Source organism: Ursus maritimus, unplaced genomic scaffold, assembly GCF_017311325.1.
Source record: "Ursus maritimus isolate PB19 unplaced genomic scaffold, ASM1731132v1 scaffold_16, whole genome shotgun sequence".
Taxonomy (NCBI): Eukaryota; Metazoa; Chordata; class Mammalia; order Carnivora; family Ursidae; genus Ursus; species Ursus maritimus.
Window position 1 is genome coordinate 57,924,332 of NW_024424008.1, and position 22,806 is coordinate 57,947,137.

Consider the following 22,806-nt stretch of genomic DNA (forward strand, 5'->3'; position numbering starts at 1 on the left):
CCGTTTCCTTATTTACAAATGAATAAATTACTTAAATATGAAAGATTTTGTGTGTTTCTCCTACATCTTTAAAGCTCTTGGTGGAAGTGACCAGACTTTGTAGTAAGTTTAGCCCCAATTCGCAGAAAGTCACTTCCGTTTCCCTTTCGAATTCCTTTGCCTCTATACCATTAACAAGAGCAGGGAGAGCTCACAGGTTCAACTATCACATTTTTTTCCGTTTCGGATTCCCTGGAGACAGTGAGGGATGGGTGAAGGAAAGGGCGGGGCCGAGGGGCGGTGCTAAGAGGGTGGGGGCAAGGGGCGGGGCCTTGAGGCGGGTGAGAACGGAAGTAGAGCGCGTCATTTCCGTCTGCGTCATTTCCGTCTGCAGTGTAACCGAGGAGTCCGGCGGTGCCCGGGACCGCAGCGATTGACAGGTGAAGGGAATGGTGTCCCCTCCCTCTCCGCTAGTAGCACAGCAGTTCCGCTCGCCTCTGTGGCGCCTGGTCTGAGCTTACCCTTCTCCAGCGCCCTAAAGGCCCCCTATCCCTGAGTGCCGCTCCCCAGACCACCCCTTAAAAACGTTTGGTGTCCCTGAACCGCCCCCCCTGCCCCGCCGCCTTCCAGCCCCAGGTTTCCAGCGCTGCCCACGGCCGACTCCCTGCTCGTCCTGCCGTCTCCCGGGACCCGCTCCTCGCACCTCCGCAGAGACCTGGTTTCTCCCCCTTGAGGCCAATGGCAAAATACTTGTTAACCCACCTCACCTTTTTTTTTTTTCCTGGACTTTTTTTTCCCGTTTCGGTATTTTCTGCCCCTGCACTGCGTTATTTAGAGCTGGAAAAAGGAAAAGCGTTCCTAAGCAGTGTATTAGTGGTTCTTTGCCCTCTTCCGCCCTCGGTATAAAGGACCACGGGAGAAAAGAGCGAAATCACGAAAGTGATTTTAAAAAGGTCACGAAACACATTGGTGTATTCACTAAAACAAAGGAGAAAGTGTAGGTTCCGATCCTAGCAAATCAGCTTTAATACTCTTTCCCAGGTTTTAAAGTAAGTGGTACTGAGCCTTCAAAGACTTATCTTGGGGGCTTTTTCTTAGGAAGATAAAAGATCAGCGGAGCCGTAATCTATTAAAATAATTATCATCGATTTGAGATAGATGGTCTTCCGTTTCTGAATCTGCACGTGGAAGCTGGATGTAATTCCTTCATTACTTGAAGAGTGGTTCGATGGTACTTTCTAGTATATTACAAATGAAGCAGTGTTTTCACGTTGGTTAATTTGGAGCCTCATAATAACCCTGTGAAACCAGTATCGCTGTTAATCTAAGGATCAGCTGTTCTACCCGCTCTCTTCTCTGGACTGTGTTCTCTTAAAACTACTCAAAAGACTTCCACCCTTCAATTAAATGCTTCTCTGGCACCTTTAATTTCTCCCTCACTAAGGGATCATACCTAACAACGTCTTAATATGCTTTAATTTCTCTCATATTTTAAAAAACACCCCGGAATCCATTCCTGCCGGCCAACCTTCGCTCTGTATCTCTGCTTCTAAACAGGTGTTATTTACTTAGGGTCTCGACTTTGCCTCCTCCTTAACCCCTGCCAGCCTTTCTTCCTTGCTACTCTGCTGTAAACAGTACTTAACAAGGTTACCAGTGACTTTATCTGGCCAAATCTAGTTCTTTATTCTCAGTTTACTTGACCCTCCTTATGCATTTGACACAATTGAGCACATTCTCTTTCCTGAAATATGCGGGATATCATCATTCCTCAGTGGTGTTAGTGACTCGTTTCTGAATCAGATTAATGTTGAAAACTGGAATATCTGTCAGAATTTTGTGCTATCCATAATGTAATGGTGACACGACACGTTTATAAATGTAGTGTCCGTTAACATTTTCACCACCACTTTCTTCAGTCTAGACAACCAGCAAAACAGTAAATCAAGACCTGATTTGTACTGTTTGTCAATTTTTGTGCTGAAAATACCCTGGCCATGGAAAATTTCAAGATACAAAATGACCTCCGGTATTGGGAAGAAATGTGCCCTAGTGCATCATAATCTATCATTTCCACCATACATATACCAGTAGGTAGCACGTGGAGGCTAGTAGTTCTCAACCACAGGTGATTTTGTTCCCTGGGGGATGTTTGGCAATTTGGCAATGACTGGGGACATTTTTGGTTGTCACAGCTGTGCTGCCAGCATCTAGTGGATAGAGTCCAGGGATTCTGCTAAACATCCTACTGTATATGGGACAGCCTCCACAACAAAGAATCCAGCCACAATTATGGGCAATGCCACTGCAATGAACATAAATAACCTCGAGAAATAAATAGTAGTAAAATGTAGTGTAGGGAAGGAAAAAACTGTTTCTCTACTATCTTAGCTTTTATAATTGGGACCCGCAAATTAAACTGACAAAAGACCGATTAACCAGAAAAAAGGTAAACCAATTTTATTTTCTAGATAATATGTCAATTTTACATGCACATGGGGGTTTCACAGAAAAATTAAAAACCCAGGGGCGCCTGCGTGGCTCAGTCGTCTGACTTTGATTTCAGCTGAGGTGATGATCTCAGAGTTGTGAGATCCAGGGCCACATTGGGATCAGTGTAGAGCCTGCTTGAGATTCTCTCTCCCTCTGCCACCGTCCTCTCTACCCCATGCTTGCTCACACTCTCTCTCTCTCTCTTTCTCAAATAAATCTTAAAAAAAAAAAAGGAATTAAAAATCTAAAGAGGAGGTTAGACCCAGGGTTTTATATACCATTTTAACAAAGAGTGATAAATTTGTGAAGTGACAAGGCAAAGGAAAAGGATTTTGGACTTCTAGAGGTGGTAAATTGTGGGAAGGTAAATATATTGGGAAACTATTAAAGGTAGGGGTTATTTTAGTAAGGTTTGTAAAGACCCATCTCGCTGCCTTTTTATCTCTGGTTATAATGCTTATTTTTCTCCTGTTGGTACGGGAAAGGAGAGAGACAACACTTTTGCAAAGGGAAATTTGTGTCCCACTTTTAGCCAGATGGGGAGGGTAGAGAGCTTTTCCTGCATTTGTTCTTTCTAGATTGCCTTTAGCTCAAAATAATCCTTATGCCAAACTGGCATATTTTAGGGTAGTGTATTATGATCCCCTATAATAGATAATTAGTAGGTGATAAATTTTGAGTATTTGTTACCTTTATTTTATTTAATTGTGAGCTTAAATAATTTTTAGTAGTTGCTGTGTTTAAAAACCAGCTTACAAAATTCTTGAAAATTTAAATTTTGGTTCCACTCAGCTAATACAAACCAGCTGTGGTACATTATCCAAACCAGAAGTTTGTAGTCACGTTCTCCTATAATTATCGTATGGCTCCTACCTACTTCTTTGACCTTTTCCCCCACATTTCTGCCTCTTTTCTAAGCTCCAGCATTTCTTTCTTTCTTTGAGCCACTTAAACACACGAAGCTCCTTATCTCAGAGCATTTTCATCTTCTCTTCCCTGTGCCTGGAACTCTCCTACAGTGGTCCTGTAGTTGCTTATTTGCATCATGAAAATTAATGTCTTCTCAGTAGAGAGGCCTTCCCTGACTCCTTGTGCTAATATAACCCTGATCATTCTTTGTCCCACTATTCTGTTTTATCTTCTTAAGTGCACATGCATTTCTTTGCGTTTTTACCTCCATATTTTATTTTATCTTATTTTTAATTTTGAGTAGGCTCCATGTTCAATGTGAGGCTCAAACTCACCATCCTGAGATTAAGAGTTGAATGCTATCTACCATCTGGGCCAGCCAGGCACCCCCGTTTTCTTTAAATATTAAGTATTTGCTTCCCTATTTTAAATAACATGCTATTCTACTTGTTCTTGATTTCTTTTAAATGTAGTTATTATCTGATAATTTTCTTTAATACAAACCTCTTACACCAAAGTGCCATAACATACATATATACTTACACTCATCCTCTCCCCTCATCTTCCTAACTAAAACAACAGAGAAATCCTGCCATAATACTAAGTAGGATTCAGAAATTTAATTGCATACAATATAATGTTGAGTCAATCCAAAGTAACTAAATATCCAGGGTCAGCCTACTTTGGAGACAGGAGCTAGTCAGCAATCATGTTATATCCAAATTCATATCATCATGGGTGATATTATCATAGAGTATATAGTTACAGGGTATTACTCTTGTAACACACATACTGGTAGGGTTAATACTGATGTTTACATAGTCATGATTATATAATTATTAATGGATGAACCAGAGCAAGCTTAGTTTTTTTTGTTTCCTTTTATCCCCCTTCAGAATGATACTTAAAAAAACACAAGTCAGACCATGTTATTCCTCTGGTGTAACCAACCATCCAATAGCTACCCATCACACTTAAAATTCTCCCTTTTCAAGATGGAAGGCCCTATGTGAGCTGTGATGCCATTACCTCTCTGCTTTGATCTCCTACCTCTTCTCTTTATTTGGCTATAGTCACACTGGCCTTCTTCCTCAGTCTCCTATTTCTGTATCTTCACTTTTGCTGTTCTGTCTGCCTACAAAGTTCCTCAGGTATGTGAATGGCCCTCCATTTCATTCACCTTTGTGCTCAAAACAGTAATACTATGTAGAATTTTTAGCCTTCTTTATCGTTTATTGTATAATTCTCTTCAATAAGTATTCAAAACAGTTTTTAATTGCTGCATGATATTAATGAAATGTTAAAATCTGCCTCCGATGCCCAGTACCCACCCTACTAAACCCCATCCAGACAAGGAGACTGAAGTCAGAGTAAGAACTCGAGCAAGATTAAGATCCTTACAAGTGGTGTCTGATATATGTACTGGGATATCAGGTATTGGGGTATGCATGCCAGTTTCTAGAACGTTAAGCAGAAAATCAGCTGACTGTAACTCCTCAGCCCGATCCTAAGAGTAAACTTTAAAGCAATTTTCAGTGGTGAAGAACCTTTTAAAAATTTGTTTCCAATATGTTGTGGGCTGTTACTTTTGTAAAATAAAAGTGAATTACTAGAGAAAGGAAAACAAAGATGTACCATACAAACTATAAGCCCATGATGATGTGTTTGTGTACCACAGCAGTGTCAGATTGCTGGGAAACTGTCTGACTACTCTCAATTTATTTCATCTGGTAACATGCAATTCAGAGACTGGCGTAGGTTTGTGATCCACACTGAGCGTAGCACAACTCCTAGAGATCCACCTACAGAAGATCCACGCTAACCCCTTTTGTCCTACCACTCCCGACTTTTGGGTCAAGCCTGCAATGAGTTGACCTGCTAATGACAAACTAATTTTTTAAAAACTCTTCTTATTATCCAAGTAATATATGTTCATTGTAGAAGTAAGCAAAATAAACATTTAAAATTCTTTCTTAATTCTGTCACCACTGTTATTCATAGTCATACATAAATAGTTATACACATGTGTGCACACACCCACATATGTCACTTTATACCTTAAATCACTGAGCATTGATAACAGATTATCACAGCTAAATTACGGAGAGGTTATTAATAGATCCACGATAGTCCTTATGTCCTGTTTATGTTTAGTTTTTCATTGTCGTAGAACCTAGAAGTGAAGCACTCTCATAGGATGTTTATAGGTGTGAATTTGATCCGTGTTTTTGCGGACAGGATGGCAGTATCAAAATTTTAATGTGCATACTCCATTCCTTTTTTTTTTTTTTTAAGATTATTTGTGAGAGAGCAGGGGGAGGGACAGAGAGAGAGAATCTCAAGCAGACTCCCCTTTGAGTGTGGAGCCCAGTGTGGGACTCCATCTCACAACTCTGAAATTATGACCTGAGCCAAAACCCAAGAGTTGGATACTGAGCCAACTGAGCCATCCAGGAGCCCCCCCTTCCTTTTTTAAATGCAGTTATGTATATCTGAACTACATGCACATCATAAAACCAAAGTCACACAGTATGAAAGAGTATACTGGAATAAAACCTCCTCCAGAGTTCCAAAATAGTTAACATTAGATTCTGCCAGTGCCGTTTGTCTAGATGGGGAGACATTCCTGGTGCTTCCTATTCCACTTTCTTCCCAGAATCCTCTGTCTACTGCAACTTTTCAAAGGACTCATAAGCTATGACTTTCTGACTTCTCCCATTATTTATTTCTTCACAGTATTAAGAAAAATTATGGGTAGAATTCGTGATTTTGTTTTTCTTCTTCGTAGTCAGGCTTCATCTCTTTTTCTGACAATTTAATGCATGATTTATTAACTTGTCAGCACATTTACGAGTTACAGAGTAAGAAAAATTCTATCATCATCTCATTCTAGGCTAGGGTCCTGGATAAATTTGTGGATGGAGCTGTCATTGTGCATGTTGATTAAGAAAAGCTTCTATGGGGCGCCTGGGTGGCTCAGTTGATTAAGCATCTGCCTTTGGCTCAGGACATGATCTTGGGATCAAGCCCCATGTTGGGCTCCCTGCTTAGCCTGCTTCTCCCTCTCCCTTTGCTGCTCCCCCTGCTTGTGCTCGCTCTCTGTCAAATAAATAATCTTAAAAAGAATCTGTTTGAAGTCATTGAATGGGGACATGAAAGGTCATGAATTTTCAAGAGCAACTGACATTTGTTTAATACTGGCTTAGTCAATCACAATTTGACCTTAGGCTTTGAGGTGCAGTCTCCTCATCTCTAACACAAGCATATTGGTAAAATCTGCTATGCGACATTGTTGTTTAAATTAGAAAAAAGAAACTAATTGGAACATAAAAGGCAATCAATAGTAGGTGACAATTTTTATTTTTATTAAAATTATCTTGATACCAGATCTCATCTGTATTATTTCCTTTATTCAACTTCTGTTTTTCTTGAGTTCTAGTGAGTTTCATAATGAAGTTTATAAAGAAATTCTGAATGTACCCTTTTTGCTTCTTTTAGGACTTTCAGATGCCTTGGGAAGAGGAGTCAGAACTTAAAGAGAAGGATAATGCTGCCAGAGTCATTCAGAAGGCCTGGAAATGCTTCCTTGTGAGTTTATTTCATTTTTTGCAGCTTGATTACAATATAATTTATATGTCATAAGGTTCACCTATTGAAAGTGTACAATTTAATAGTTTTTAGTATACTTACGGATTTGTGTACCACCCTTTGCTTTAAAAGCACATATTTTTTAGAAGTTCAAAAAGTTAACATTAATTAATTATCTTGTTAGCCTCACAAATCCTTACTGAGCTCCTGATCAGGGCCAGGAACTTTGATAATGGCTATGATCAACAGAAGTATCACTAAGAGGATTATTTGGCTTTCACCTCTAAAACATTATTTCTTGACTCAAGAATCAGGTTTTTGAGAAGATGTTGGGGATACATTCACTCATTAAATATTTATTGAATACCTACTTTTGAAGACAATGTTTAATAAACTGTCTGAATTAATGCACTTATTTGTCATGCTTTAGTATGGTATAGCTGGTCCCGTTGGTGTAAGGAATATTCCAAGTTGATTTACGTGGTTGGGTGAGAGTCAACAGCTGAAATGACTCTATTCTTTCCTCTGTGACAGCAGCAACACAGTCTGTGTTTGATAATTTTGTGTGAAGTGGTATGGGTCTGTTTCTAGCACACCAGAATACCTGTATATTGGCTAATCAAGTCTTGCAAAATAGCTTCCATTATTTGTTTCTTTTGCCTTTTTCAAAGCCATAAAACCCATAACTATTGATTTCCAGTACTAAAATAATTGCTTTCAAAATTTACTATTCCTTTGATGGTTTCTGTTAGCCTACTTGTTAACTAGACTTAAGCTTTTCTGTCATTTGTAACTTCATTTACCCCACATCCAAATCCAACCAGCCACATTGCTGTGTATACCTTTTTGTATTTCTAGCACTGTGCGAGGCACTTTACAATACCTCCTTCCCCTTAAGGAGTTTCAGTAGAGAAGCCCTGTATACAAACAGACAAGCGTGTGTGTATGTGTATTTTAACAAGATGGTAGACTGAGCACACATTTTCACTTTTTGACCCTGCAGAACCCTATTGAAATGATAGTACACAGAAAGTTAACCCATACCAGAGAAAAGGGAGTTCATGAGCAGATTAATTTTATCTCACTTTTGGAAAACCAAAAATAGATCATAGCATCCCGTTGGATAGAACTGTGTAGAAGACTTGCCTCGACACACGTCAGAGGGGCTCCCGTGAGAGCTGGTTTGTCATTGGGACCCTAGAAAGGATATCAGTTTGGAGTTAGCAATTTAAAAGAGCTGGAAGGAGAATGACCATAGGCAAGGGGGTTAATTGTATGTAGTGTAGCTGTGACAGATGTCTTTGCTGTCACTTCAAGCCCCAAAGCTACAGGTAGATGGATATTTACCATTGGTCAAAAAATTTACTTGTAGGTGGATATTTACTATTAGGGAGAAAAACCCTGATGGCTTATCTCTTTTTTAAGAAATTAAATGAACCATTTGGAAAAGCTAATTCTGTTGTGGATTTGGCACTCCACAGTAAAAAGTCTCTTATTTTTAGTATTTGAAAGACACCCTGCTTGATTGCTGGCTACCTAACCATAACTCCCTAAGAAAGTCTGTTGGTTATCTATTTCCACCCACAGTACAAAGCTCCCAGACCATCTTCCCATTCATATGTGAGAACAGTGGGGAAATAGGAGACTTACAAAAAAGCCCAGGATACTCCCACTTGTTCCCTGGAAACATTGACACAGACCTTTATTCTTAAGTATTAATGCATAACCAAAGATCAACTGATATTTAAGGAAAATCAATGATTAAAAAGAAAAAAGAGAATGAGAAATGAAAAAAATGAAGGAAATAAAAATGGTGATCAATTTAGATAAGATCAATATATTGAATGGCTCTAAGTGGGTTGTATTCGGAGATAAAATGGTACCCCCTGCAACAGAAGGCATGACTGCACAGTTGCATTTAAAAAGTGGTTAGAAACTGAAAAGAAGCTAACCATGAGAGCCATGGTTCAAATATAAAGTTGATTAAAATAGTTTTGAGATTCAAAGAGAATACATTTGATCTTTTTTTTTAATTCAATTAGCCAACTTACAGTATATCATTAGTTTCAGATGTAGTGTTCAATAATTTATCAGTTGTGTATTACACCCGGTACTCATCATAGCATGTGCCCTCCTTAATGCCTGTCACCCAGTTACCCCATCCCCCCACCAACCTCCCCTCCAGCCACCCTCAGTTTGTTTCCTGTAGTTAAGAGTCTCTCATGGTTTGTCTCCCTCTCTAATGATTTCCCATTCTTTTTTCCCTCCCTTCCCCTACAGTCCTCTGCCCCGTTTCTTTTTTTTTATTTATTTGACAGTGATAGAGACAGCCAGTGAAAGAGGGAACACAAGCAGGGGGAGTGGGAGAGGAAGAAGCAGGCTCCCAGGGGAGGAGCCTGATGCAGGGCTCGATCCCAGGACTCCGGGATCACACCCTGAGCCGAAGGCAGATGCTTAACGACTGAGCCACCCAGGCGCCCCCTCTGCCCCGTTTCTTATATTCCACATGAGTGAAATCATATAATTGTCTTTCTCTGATTGACTTATTTCGCTTAGAATAATACCCCTCCAGTTCCATCCACCTTGATGTAAATGGTGAGAATACATTTGATCTTAAGTCTAGAAACATTCTGCCCCAGGTGGCTCAGAGGATGACTTCTAACTAAGGATGCCTAATTTTAACACATTACATGGCCCTATAACTGAATAATCTGCATAGTCCAGCTAATGTAAATGAAGATATTTTCTCACATTTGAATATTTTAGATCAAAATAATATATATATTTAAGTAAAATAATATAGAAAAACTTACAAATAAAAGCACTTCTTTTACCCCCTCCTACTCTTCTCTACCCTCATATCCTAAGGCAACCACTTTTAACTATTTTTTGTTTTAAATCTTATAGTAGTTATTTCTGTTTCTTCATAATATGCTTGTATAATTATTTTTTATTTACCAACTTTAGAAGTGATCTGTTGACTTTCTGCAAAGATAATTGAGACTTTATCTTGCTTATCCCTTACACAGCCTTGCTTATCTCCCTTCCTAGTATCATATGTGATTGTTTTTTAGTTCTTCTGTTTGTTACCTTATTTCTTTAAAGAATATTTAAACCTTTGTTTCTTGTTCCATCATGCTAACATAAGATTGTGTGACTTCTTATTATATATGATGAGGACATAAGTATCCCTACCCCCTTCCTTTTTTTTTTTTTTAACCTATCCTCCCAATCTTCAAATTCCTAAATGCCATTATATCTACTAATACACTGTCAATATTCACTTGGAGGAGTCTCTCATATATCCTGAACACAAGTCCTTTATTGAATACGTGTGTTGGAAATATTTTCTTCAGACTGGTCTCATTACATTCTTAAAGGTATTTTTTGGTAATGAGAAGTCTTTAATTTTCATTAAATCCAATTTGTCACTTGTTCTTTATGGTTAGTGTTTTCTGTGTCCTGTTTAAGAAATGTTTGCTTAGGGATGCCTGGGTGGCTCAGTTGGTTAAGTGTCCAATTCTTGATTTTGGCTCAGGTCAAGATCTCATGGTCGTGAGATCAAGCCCCACGTTGGGCTCCACACTCAGAGTGAAGTCTGCTTGAGATGCTCTCTCTCCCTCTCCCTCTGCCCCTCCCCTCTGCGTGCTGTCTCTCTCTCTCTCTAAAATAAATAAATCTTAAAAAAAAATAAGAAAGAAATGTTTGCCTAAAGAGGTGACTGTTTCAAAATGGCAACATAGGTCATTCTCAACTTCAGTCCACCTCACAAGAAGACCAACTAGCAACTATCCATAGAAAGCATTCTTGTGAAAATCCCAGAGCCCAAGACCAGAGAGACCAGGAAGGACCACATTAGAAGGATAAGAGGAGGGGATTCACTTCGATCACATCACCTGGCACAAGGCAGCCCTGAGTGGACCCCACTGGGCCTTTCCTTTCCCCAGTGGGAAAAGAGATCCCAAGGTGGACACCCAACTCACCCAGCATAGTATTACATGTCAAATATATTGAAATAAATCTGGGGCAAATGTTTATGTAATCTGAAGCCAGAAGATATTTTCCTTATGTTTTTTCTAGAGGCTTAATTGCTTTAGTTGTAGATTGAGATCTAGTATCCATCTCAAATTAATGTTTGTGTATGATGAGAGGTATGGACAAAGTTCATTTTTGTCTTTATAAATAACCAAATGATTAAGTACCTTATATTAAAAATACCATCCTTTCCATAGTAAATTGCAGTGGTGCCTTTTGTTTAAATCATGTAATCATATATGTGAAGTGTTCTGTGTTCAGTTGCATTGGTCTATTTGTCTTTATTTGAGTCAATACCACACTGTCTTAGTAACTGTAGCTTTATCAGATGTGAGGGTATATGGCACTACAGTCCTCCAACTTTGATGTTCTTCCTGATTGTCATAGCTATCTAAGGCTTTTGCATTTCCATGTAATTGTTAGAATCAGTTCATTAATTTTTATAAAAATTACTGTGGAGATTATAATCGGGATTGAATTGAATCAATAGATCAATTTGGGGGAGAACTGACATTTTACTATACTGAGTTTTCATGAACATGGTGCATATCTTTATTATTAGATCTTTAAAAATTTTTCTCCATAATGTTTTGCAGTTTGCAGTGTAGAAGTCTTAAACATCTTTCTTTTAACTTCTGGGTATTTGACATTTTTTGATGCTGCTGTAAGTGGTATTATTTTTAAATTTTATTTTCTAATTGTTCATTTCTAGTTTATAGAAATAGAGTTTATTTTTATCTGCCAACCTAATATGTACTTATTATTTCTAATTGCTTTTTTAAAGATTCCTTTGGATTTTCCACTTAAGCATTCCTTTGGATTTCCACTTTGAATGGCAACTTTTATTTTTTCTTTGCAAACTTTATACCTTTCATTTCTTTATTGCACTGAATAGACCCTCCAGTGCAAGATTGAATAGAAGCAGTAATTATGGACATTCTTGCCCTTTTGTTGAACACAGAAGTCATGTAATATTCCACCGTAAGCTAAGATGTTACCTGTAGCTTTTTGTAAAAACTTACCATCAGTTTGGGAAATTTAACTTTATACTTAGTTTGCTTTTTATTCTTGTTGTTTTGAAAACTCTGGGTGTTGAATTTTATCAAATGCTTTTGCTGCATTTACTGTATGATTATATGATCTGTCTTCTTCATTCTTTTTATGTGGTGAATTGCATTGATTGATATTCGAATATTAAACCAACCTTGCATTCCTGGAATAAACTCCACTTCACCCTGATGTATTATTATCCTTTTCATATATCCTGGATTTGCTCTGCTAAACTTTATTGACACAAATGAACATACCTTTTAGAATTAAAAAAGGAGAGAGAGAGTGAGTTTCATTCAAGCACAAGTTGGTACAGCTGCCCTGGATATGCAGTCTTCACAAAGAAGAGAGTACTTTGGTAAGGGAACATTTGGTGTAAGGTTATATACATTTTGTACATAAAAAGTTACAAATTATTAGACAAAGAACATTTTATAAAGTTGCAGACCTTATTTTAAGTTTCTAGTATATGTAGGGCTGTAGACTTTAATCTTACAGGAACCAGGGAAGTTTCTTCCTTTTTGTGTTCAGAATGCCCCTTTCTGGTTATTTACTTTAAGCAGATATGCAGTGTATACTCGGGGCAGAAATAGAATCCGTGCTTTGAGGTTTTCCCTAGGCATTTTCACCTTTGGTAAATATGTTAAGGTATAGTCTCCCCTGGAGTCCAGGAACAGAACCCACAAGAATTAAAAGTTGATAATTTCTTTTATCAACTTTCATTTAGGATTTTTGCATATTTGCTCATGAATGTATTTTTTCTTTTTTGTGCTATCCTTCCAGATCTTGATATCAAGATTGTGATTGCCTCATTAAGGGAGTTGGGAAGTATTCCTTCTGTTATATTATCTGAAAGAGTTTGTGTGATTAATGCTATTTCTTCTATAAATATTTGAGAGAATACATTAGCAAAACATTGTGTGCTAGGAGCTTTTGTTATGAAAGGTTTCTAGTTAGGGATTCCATTTCTTTAATAATACAGGACTATTCAAATCTGTATTTCTTCTTGTGCCCATTTTAATGTTGCTTTCCAAGGAATCTGTCCATTTTCTTAAAATTGTCAAATTTATTTGCCTAAAGTTGTTTATAGTCTCTCTCACTATACTTTCAATGTCTGTAAGATCTGGGGTGGTATTGCTGATACGTGTTTTCTCTCAATTTTTCTACGTTCATCTTAAAAAAACAAAAACAAAAAACCCTGGTTTTTGGCTTTGTTGATTTTCTCTGTTTTAACTCTACATTTCATTAACTGCTTATCTTTATTGTGTTTTCCTTCGTCTTTTGAGGGAGTTTGATTTGCTGTTCCATTTCACATTTCTTGAGATGGAACATTAGATCTTAGATTTTACACATTTATTCTTTTTAAATAATATGTGTGTTTAAAGCTATTAAGTTCTCCCTGAGCATTACCTTAGATATATCCTACAGGTTTGATATGTCATATATTTATTACCTTTCAATTTAAAATATTTTACAATTTCCATTGTGAATTTTTTGACCCATGATTGATTGATTTTAAAGATTTTATTTTTAAGTAAACCCTCCACCCAATGTGAGGCTCGAACTCACAACCCCAAGATCAAGAGTTGTGTGCTCTACCAACTGAGCCAGCCAGGTGCCCTGACCCGTGAGTTATTTAGACATATGTTGCTTATGGATGCCCGGGTGTCTCAGTGAGTTAAGTGTCTGCCTTCAGCTCAGGTCATGATCTCAGGGTCCTGGGATCAGGCTCCCTGCTCAGCAGAGAGTCTGCTTCTCCCTCTCCCTCTGCCCCTCCCTTTGCTTGTTATCTCTGTCTCTCTCAGATAAGTAAATAAATTCTTCAAAAAATGCAAAAGAAGTATGTTGTTTAATTACCAAATATTTAGGAGATTTCTAGTTACCTTTCTACTACTGATTTCTGGTTTAATTTTACTGAAGCCGGTTATTTATATGATTTTAATAACTTGAAATTTGTTGAAACTTTCCTGGTCTAGAAAAAGTCTATTTTTGTAAATGTTCCATATGACCTTGAGAAAAAAATGTATCTGACATCATTTAGGTCAAACTGGTTAATCATGTTATTCACATCTTTGGTAGCTGTGTTAATCCATTTGGACTGCTATCATAAACTACAATAGACTGGGTAGATTATAAACAACAGAAGTATATTTCTTACAGTTCTGTAATCTGGAAAGTCTAAAATCATGGCACCAGCAGATGTGGTGCTGGCAAGGACCTGCTTTCTTGTTCATAGGGGAACAGTTGTCTTTTTGCTACGTCCTCATGCGATGGGAGAGGTGAGGGATCTCTCTGAGGCCTCTTTTCTTTTCTTTCTTTCTGTCTTCCTTTCTTTCATTTTTTTTTTTAGAGAGAGGGGAGGGGCAAAGGGAGAGAGAGAATCTTTCTTTTTTTTTAATATTTTTTTATTATATTATGTTAGTCACCATACAGTATATCCCTGGTTTTTGATGTAAAGTTCGATGATTCATTAGTTGCGTATAACACCCAGTGCACCATGCAATACATGCCCTCCCTACCACCCATCACCAGCCTATCCCAATCCCCCACCCCCCCCTCGAAGCCCTCAGTTTGTTTCTCAGAGTCCATAGTCTCTCATGCTTCATTCCCCCTTGTGATTACCCCCCTTTCTTTTTTCTTTTTTTTTTTTTAAGATTTTATTTATTTATTCGACAGAGATAGAGACAGCCAGCAGGAGAGGGAACACAAGCAGGGGGAGGGGAGAGGAAGAACAGGCTCATAGCGGAAGAGCCTGATGTGGGGTCTCGATCCCAGAACGCCGGATCACGCCCTGAGCAGAAGGCAGACGCTAACCGCTGGCCACCCAGGCCCCTACCCCTCCTTTCTTTATCCCTTTCTTCCCCTTCCGATCTTCCTAGTTCTTATGTTCCATAGATGAGAGAAATCATATGATAATTGTCTTTCTCTGCTTGACTTACTTCACTTAGCATTATGTCCTCCAGTGCCGTCCATGTTGCAGCAAATGTTGAGAATTCGTTCTTTCTGATAGCTGAGTAATATTCCATTGTATATATGGACCACAACTTCTTAATCCAGTCATCTGTTGAAGGGCATCTCGGCTCCTTCCATGATTTAGCTATTGTGGACAAAGCTGCTATGAACATTGGGGTGCATATGGCCCTTCTCTTCACTACGTCTGTATCTTTGGGGTAAATACCCAGTAGTGCAATTGTTGGGTCATAGGATAGCTCAATTTTTAACTTTTTAAGGGACCTCCACACTGTTTTCCAGAGCGGCTATACCAGCTTGCATTCCCACCAACAATGTAGGAGGGATCCCCTTAGGGAGAGAGAGAATCTTAAGCAGGCTCCATGCCCAGCATAGAGCCCAACACAGAGCTTCATCTCACAACCCTGAGATCATGACCTGAGCCAAAATCAAGAGTCAGACACTTAACTGAGCCACCGAGGTGCCCCTGAAATGATCATATGGTTTTTATCCTCTCTTGTTGATGTGATGTATCACGTTGATTGATTTGTGAATGTTGAATCATCTTTACAACCCAGGAATAAATGTCACTTGATCATTGTGAATCATTTTTTAAATTTATTATTGGATTCAGTTTGCTAATATTTTGTAGAGGATATTTGCATCTGTATGCATCAGAGATATTAGCCCGTAGTTCTCTTTTTCAGCGGTGTCTATCTGGTTTTCATCAAGGTAATGCTGGCCTCATAGTATGAATTTGGAAGTTTTCCTTCCTCTCCTGTCTTTTTGAAATAGTTTAAGAAAAATAGGTATTAACTCTTCTTTAAATATTTGGTAGAATTTGCTTGTGAAGCCATCTGGTCCTAGACTTTTGTTTGTTGCGAGTTTTTTGATTACTGATTCAATTTCTTTGCAGGTTATTAGTCTGTTCACATTTTTTGTTTCTTTTTGTTTCACTTTTGGGAAGATACATGTTTCTAGGAATTTATCCATTTCTTCTAGGTTGTCCAATTTCTTCTAGGCATCTAATTTTTTATAATATTTTCTTATAATGCTTGGTATTTCTGTGGTGCAGGTTGTTATTTCTCGTTATTTCTCCTCTTTCATTTCTCTCTCTCCCTCTCTTTCTTTTCTCTTTTTCTTTTCTTTTTGTTGTTGTTGTTGATGGTGAGTCCAGCTAAAGGTTTATCAGTTTTGTTGATCTTTTCAAAAACCCAGCTCCTAGTTTCACTGATCTGTTGTACTGGGTTTTTGGGTTTTTTTTCAGGTTTTAAAACTTTTTATTTGCATATTTAAAAAAATTGTTCATTCCAATAATTAAAATCATTTGAACAACAACAACAAAAAAATGGCATTTACAGCCTGCAGGACACGTTGGGCCAGCTTTCACTGTCGTCCCACCCAGCTTCTTCCTTCACCGACATACAAGCTCTTTTCTCCCTGCCAGCCAGACAGGCAGATGGGAACGGCCGGTCCCCTCCTTGTCAGTAGTTCTGTTTTGATGTGAGCTGCACCATTTCCACAGGCAGTTGCAGTGGGGCTTCAAACTGTCATATTGGTGCTGTGGGTTACTTCAGTTTGAATTGATTTGATTTGATTTAATGTATGCATACTGGGGCAGGGGGCAAAGTTTACCAAGATTTACTAAGGGTTTTTGGGGGACATAGTGTATAAAGAGAGTGTTGCCAAAGAAATAGTTTTCTGAGATAGGAGAATTGTTTGGAGTCGTCTGACTAAATATCGTACTAACATAAATAGTAGATCAGGTTTGTAAGACAATGGCATTACTACAGGAACGAGGTTTCTGTCATGATAATAAGAGAATAATTATTTAGTGCTTTCTTGTGGCAGAAGTTGTTCTAAGTGCTTTACAAATATTAACTCCTTAATTCCTCACCATAGTTGTATGAGATACCCACTGTCATTCAGGTTGTTCAGATGAGAAATTGAGTGGAGAAGCTGAGCACCTTGTCCAGGGAAACATGGTTAGTGGGTACTAAAAGTTGAACCCAGGTAATCCTATGCCATACTCGGTGTTCTTAACCAGTAGGCTGTTTTGTGTTTCTCCTGGTTTACTCTGGAGTCCATAGAAGTGACTCCACCAACGTTCTGGGTACTTTATTTATAGTTGCTAATGATGTAGTTCTCAAGTTAAGAGTAAAACTCATTCTGAGAATAAAGCCGGTATTGCCTAGCTTGTCAAAGCAAACCCTGAGTGGATAATATTTCGAAAATCTAGTTTACGTACAGAAAGTCTATTTTATGGTTTTTACTCATTTTGCCCTAGTTAGGCACAAAGCTTAAATTAGAGGTAGAAAATCCAGTTTTGACCGTAGAATCTTATGTGCTTGAACCTTTAGAATGTCGCTGTATTCCAACACTATAAAAGACTGATTGATATCAGAAGACAAGGGGAGCCACGTCAGATAGTGAAATATATTGATCCTAAAGAGGTGAGGACGTTATTTATTCACACAGCATCTGTCTTTTCCCTTCAAAATGCGTGACCACTTTATAAATGTACTTGTATGTGTTTCTTTTAAAAAACTGTTTTATTGAAGTGTGACGCACACATAAATGTGTAGCTCAGTGAATCATACAGACGATCCCCTGTGTAACCATGACGCAGGTCAGAGTCTCATACTTCAGACCCCTGCCTTCCTGTGCTCTGCACATGGCGGCCAACTGCCTGCTCCCAAGAGGCAACCACTCTTCATTTGAAGCTTTGTGGGGTTTTTTTCTGTCTTCTCTATTTTTGAACTGTATGTAAATAGAATCCCATTGTGCGCTTCTGTACCTTATCATTCAACATTGCGTTCATGTACGTGAATTTTATTCACTTTCTCAAAAATAATAACAGTTATTTCATGAATATACTGCTGTTTATTCATTCTGCAGTTGATGGACATTTGTACTGTTTTTCCAGTTTGAGTCTGTCACAAAGACTGCTTTTGGGAATATTCTTATTCATCCGTCCTGTGCACATGTGCACAAATTTCTACTCCACCCAGAAATGGAATTTCCAATTGTTTCCCAGAGTTACTGTACAATTCGTACTGACCATCAATCTTTTAGAATTCTTGGTGCTCTACATCCTTACCGATGCTTAATATTATCAGCTTTTTAGGGACAGTCCTCCCTTTAGGCATACTTAAATTTTTGGTCCCAGTGCCTTCATTCTTCGTTCTTGATGTGAGGCTTTGGCTGAGGTGTTCAGGCACCTGTGCTGCCCCACTCTGACTCAGTCTACACGGACTCTCCTCCCTACCCCCACCCCACACATTCACACCTCAGGGTCCATACAACTGCTAGAGCCTTTTGAAAGTCGGGATTCCCTCAACAGTGAGTGGACACCTGTGTGCTGCTCCGCCTCACTCTCAAACGCTGCAGCCTTGGGGGGAGGGGGAGAGGGAGGGGCGGGGAAGGGGGATGGACCAGGTGGAATCTTTGCCGCCTCCAATTTTAGGGGCTCCAACTCTTATTACCACTACAGTAAGTGATTGAAAGCTTTCTTTCCCTTCCTGCTCGTTTCCTTCATTGGCTCTTCTGACACCTGACAGCTCAACGATGACCATCCTCCCAGATCAGCTGAGCTCCTGACACTTTTTTTTCGTGTTCTTTATGTGTATATTGTCTCTCACTCTTCTGGGCTTTAAGCAGTTCTTTATATATTCTTCACACAAGCCCTTTGTCGGTTCTCTGTGCTGCATATACCATTTTTCATTCTGTGATTTCACTTGTCACTCTTATGATGGTCTTCCCACTGTTTTTTTTTTTAATCATGAAAAATGTCAAATATACAGAAGTAGAAAGAATAAAGTAATGAACCGCATGTACCCGTCCCCTAACTTCAACAATTAGCAGTTCACAGCCAGTCTTGCTTCATCTACATTTCCACCCTCTTTCCCCAATCCCTAGCTTAATGGTTTGAAACAAGACAATCATTTGGTGAACAGAGTTCTTAATTTTAGTGTAGTTTAAATTATCAACCTTTTGTATATGGTTGGGGCTTTTTACAGACTTCACCAACTCTGAAGTCATTTAAGAATTTTCCTGTATTATATATAAACTTTATTGATTTGCCTTCCATATTTAGATCTACAGTACACCTGGGTTGATTTTTTGTGTATGGTGTGAGGTAGAAGTCATTTTCATATTCTTCCATATAGATATCCAAATGATGAAACACTATTTATTAAAGAGGTAGTCCTTTCTCCACTGCTGTCCCTGCCACTTTTATCATAAATCAAGTAACCATTTTTGTATAGGTCTGTTTATGCATTTTCTGTTCTCTTCCATGGTCTGTTTTTCTATCCTTGTCATAATTACTATAGGTTTGTATGGTTTATAACAAGTGTATTATATGGTAGAGAAGTACTCTCATTTTGTAATTCTTCAAGAAGACACTTCCAGGCTATTGTTGGATGCTTTGTATCTCCATGTAAATTTTAGAATTAAGTTGTCAGTTTACACACATAAAATCCTCTACCATCAGGAAAATAGTAGACTAGGGAGCTCTAAGAATAACTGTCACAATCACCTTTATTGGAATTCTGGAATCCAATAAAAGAAACTTTCAGCAACTAGGAGAGTGCTTTGTGAAGAAAGAGGCTGCTAAATTTTATGAGGAAGCATTGTGGTGTTTGTGTTCACCCACCCAACATGCCTCATTCCTCAGCTTGGTGGTAGCTGTGGCGACAAACATTCACAGTCCTGGTGTGGCTTTCTAGGGCCAGCGGGTCGAATAGAGATCTTATTCTCAAAAAATTGTTGTTGTGGACTTTGACCTATCTGGCAGTTGCTTTAGGGACCTGCACAGAGGCTTGCCTTTGTTTCCCCCAACTGCTGCCAGGCAGTCCCAGGGCTGGGCCAGCTCCCTGCCCATGGACACCAGACACAGCGGTGGCAGACAGGTCAAGAACAGGCAGACCCAGAGCCTGGGAAGAACAATGCTGAGGACGAACATACAAGGTGTCTGAACAAGTAGAGTATATTGGGAAAAAAAATATAGCAGATTAGTGATTGTCAAGGGCTGGCTGGGGAGGGGGAGAATGGGGAAATGGGGAGTGACTGTTTAATGATTATGTGGGTATGGGGTTGCCCTTGGAGTAAAAAAAATATTCTGGAAATAGACAGTGACAATATAATGTTGTGAATGTATCAAATGCTTCATAGTAAGTCTTAAAGTAGGGTCCACCAATTTTGTTATTCTCCTTCAATATTATACAAATGGCAATATTATGTTGGTTATTCAATATTATGTTGGTTATTCTAGGTCTCTTACTTTTTTGTATAAAATTTAGAATCAGTTTGTCTGTATCTACAAAGTAACTTGGTGGGATTTTGATTGAGATTGCATTGAATCTATAGATTGAGAACAGTGGGTACCGTGACAGTGTTGAATCATTCTATCCAGGTGTATTGAATATCTCTCCTTTCATTTAGGTCTACTTTTATGGCTGCCTGGGTGGCTCAGTCAGTTAATCATCTGCCTTCAACTCAGGGCATGATCCCAGGGTCCTGGGGTCGAGCTTCCTGCTTCGCAGGAGTCTGCTTCTCCCTCTGCCCCTCCTCCCACTCCTTCTCTCAATCTCTCTCTCTCTCTCTCAGATAAGTAAATAAAATCTTTTAAAAAATAGATCTTCTTTTATTACAGTGTTGTTTCCTTCATTAATATTTTCATATATTTTGTTAGATTTATACCTACATATTTCACTTTTTTGTTGTTAATATAAGTGGCATTGTGTTTTGAATTCCAAATTCTAGTTGTTTGTTGCTGGTATATAAGAGAGCAATTGACTTTTGTATGTTAATGTAGCATCCCCCAACATTATATAGTTGCTTTTTTGTGCCAGGAATTTCTTCATTGATTCATTGGAATTTTTAATATAGACAATTATGTCATCTGTGAACAAAGACAGGTTTTTTTTTTATTTCAATTTGTATACCTTTTATTTCTCATTGAGTTAGCTATGACTTCCAATATGATGTTGAATAGGAGGGGTGAGGGGACATCTTTGCCTTGTTCCTGATCTTAGCAGGAAAGCACACAGTTTCTCACCAATAAATATGATAGGTGTGTTTACTGTAGATATCCTTTGTCAAATTGAGGAAGTATGCCTCTGTTCCTAGTTTGTCAGAGTTTTTATCATGAATTGGTATTGAATTTTTATCAAATGCTTTTTCTGCATTATTGATACGATCATATGATTTTTCTTTAACCTGTTGTAATTTGATAATGGCCTTGCATACCTGGAATGAATCCCATTTAGTCATGGTATATAATTCCTTTTATACATTGTTGAATTTAACTTGCTAATATTTTGTTGAGGATTTTTGCATCTATGTTCATGAGAGATAATGGTCTGTAATTTTCCTTTCTTACAGGGTCTCTGTCTGGTTTTGGTATTCAGATAATGCTGGCCTCATAGAATGTGTAAGGAAGTGTTTCCTTTGCTTCTGTTTTCTGGAATAGATTGCAGAGAATTGATACATTTTTTCCTTAAATGTTTGGTAGTGTCCACCACTGAGCCTATCGAAGCTTGGTGCTTTCTTTTTTGGAAGGTTAATTATTGATTTAATTTCTTTAATAAGTCTATTCAGATTTTCTATATCTGTGTGAATTTTGTTGAGTTTTGTCTTTCAGAGATTTGAATTATTTCATATAGGCTATCAAATTTATAGGCATAGAGTTTTTCTTAATATTTGTTAATTATCCTTTTAGTGTCCATGGAATCAGTAGTGATAGCCCCTCTTTTCCGATATTAGTCATTTATGTCTTCCCTTTCTCTCTTTTTTCTTCTTAGTTTTCCTAGTCAGAAGCTTACTGATTTTATTGATCTTTTCAAAGAACTAGCTTTTAATTTCTTTGATTTTCTCCATCGATTTCCTGTTTCAGTTTCATTGATTTCTGTTTTAATTTTTATTCTTTCTTTTCTTCTGCTTACTTTAAAAAAATTTTTATTATGTTAGTCACCATACAGTACATCCTTAGTTTTTGATATAGTGTTCCATGATTCATTAATTGTGTATAACACCCAGTGCTCCATGCAATATATGCCCTCCTTAATACCTATCACCAGCCTATCCCAATCCCCCACTCCCCTCCCCTCTGAAACCCTCAGTTTGTTTCAGAGTCCATAGTGTCTCGTGGTTCATTCCCCCTTCTGTTTACCCCCCCTTCATTCTTCCCTTTCTTCTCCTACTGATCTTCCTATTTCTTATGTTCCATAAATGAGTGAAACCATATGATAATTGTCTTTCTCTGCTTGACTTATTTCACTTAGCATAAACTCCTCTAGTCCCGTCCGTGTTGCTGCAAATGTTGGGTAATCAATCGTTCTTTCTGATGGCTAAGTAATATTCCATTGTATATATGGACCACATCTTCTTTATCCATTCGTCTGTTGAAGGGCATCTCGGCTCCTTCCACGATTTAGCTATTGTGGACAATGCTGCTATGAATATTGGGGTGCATATGGCCCTTCTCTTCACTACGTCTGTATCTTTGGGGTAAATACCCAGTAGTGCAATTGCTGGGTCATAGGGTAGCTCTATTTTTAACTTTTTAAGGGACCTCCACACAGTTTTCCAAAGTGGCTGTACCAACTTGCATTCCCTCCAACAGTGTAAGAGGGTTCCCCTTTCTCCACATCCTCTCCAACATTTGTTGTTTCTTGCCTTGTCAATTTTTGCCGTTCTAACTGGCATAAGGTGTTATCTCAATGTGGTTTTGATTTGAATTTCCCTGATGGCTAATGATTTTGAGCATTTTTTTCATGTGTCTGTTAGCCATTTGTATGT

At 38.3% G+C, this 22,806-nt stretch overlaps 1 protein-coding gene across 2 annotated transcripts in view; it reads left to right on the forward strand.

Moving 5' to 3' along the window:
• Nucleotides 1-339: 339 nt before the first annotated feature.
• The window catches only part of CUNH11orf65 (chromosome unknown C11orf65 homolog), a 92,751-nt gene continuing 70,284 nt past the window's right edge, over nt 340-22,806 (forward strand). Inside the window, exons 1-3 of one of the 2 annotated variants that reach the window (XM_008690115.2) lie at nt 340-419; nt 6,880-6,969; nt 17,364-17,456. In XM_008690115.2, the coding sequence (XP_008688337.2) occupies nt 6,889-6,969; nt 17,364-17,456 (174 nt within the window). In that variant the 5' untranslated portion in view covers nt 340-419; nt 6,880-6,888. The remainder of the gene's footprint in view (nt 420-6,879; nt 6,970-17,363; nt 17,457-22,806) is intronic. The other variant, XR_568438.2, reaches the window with a different exon arrangement.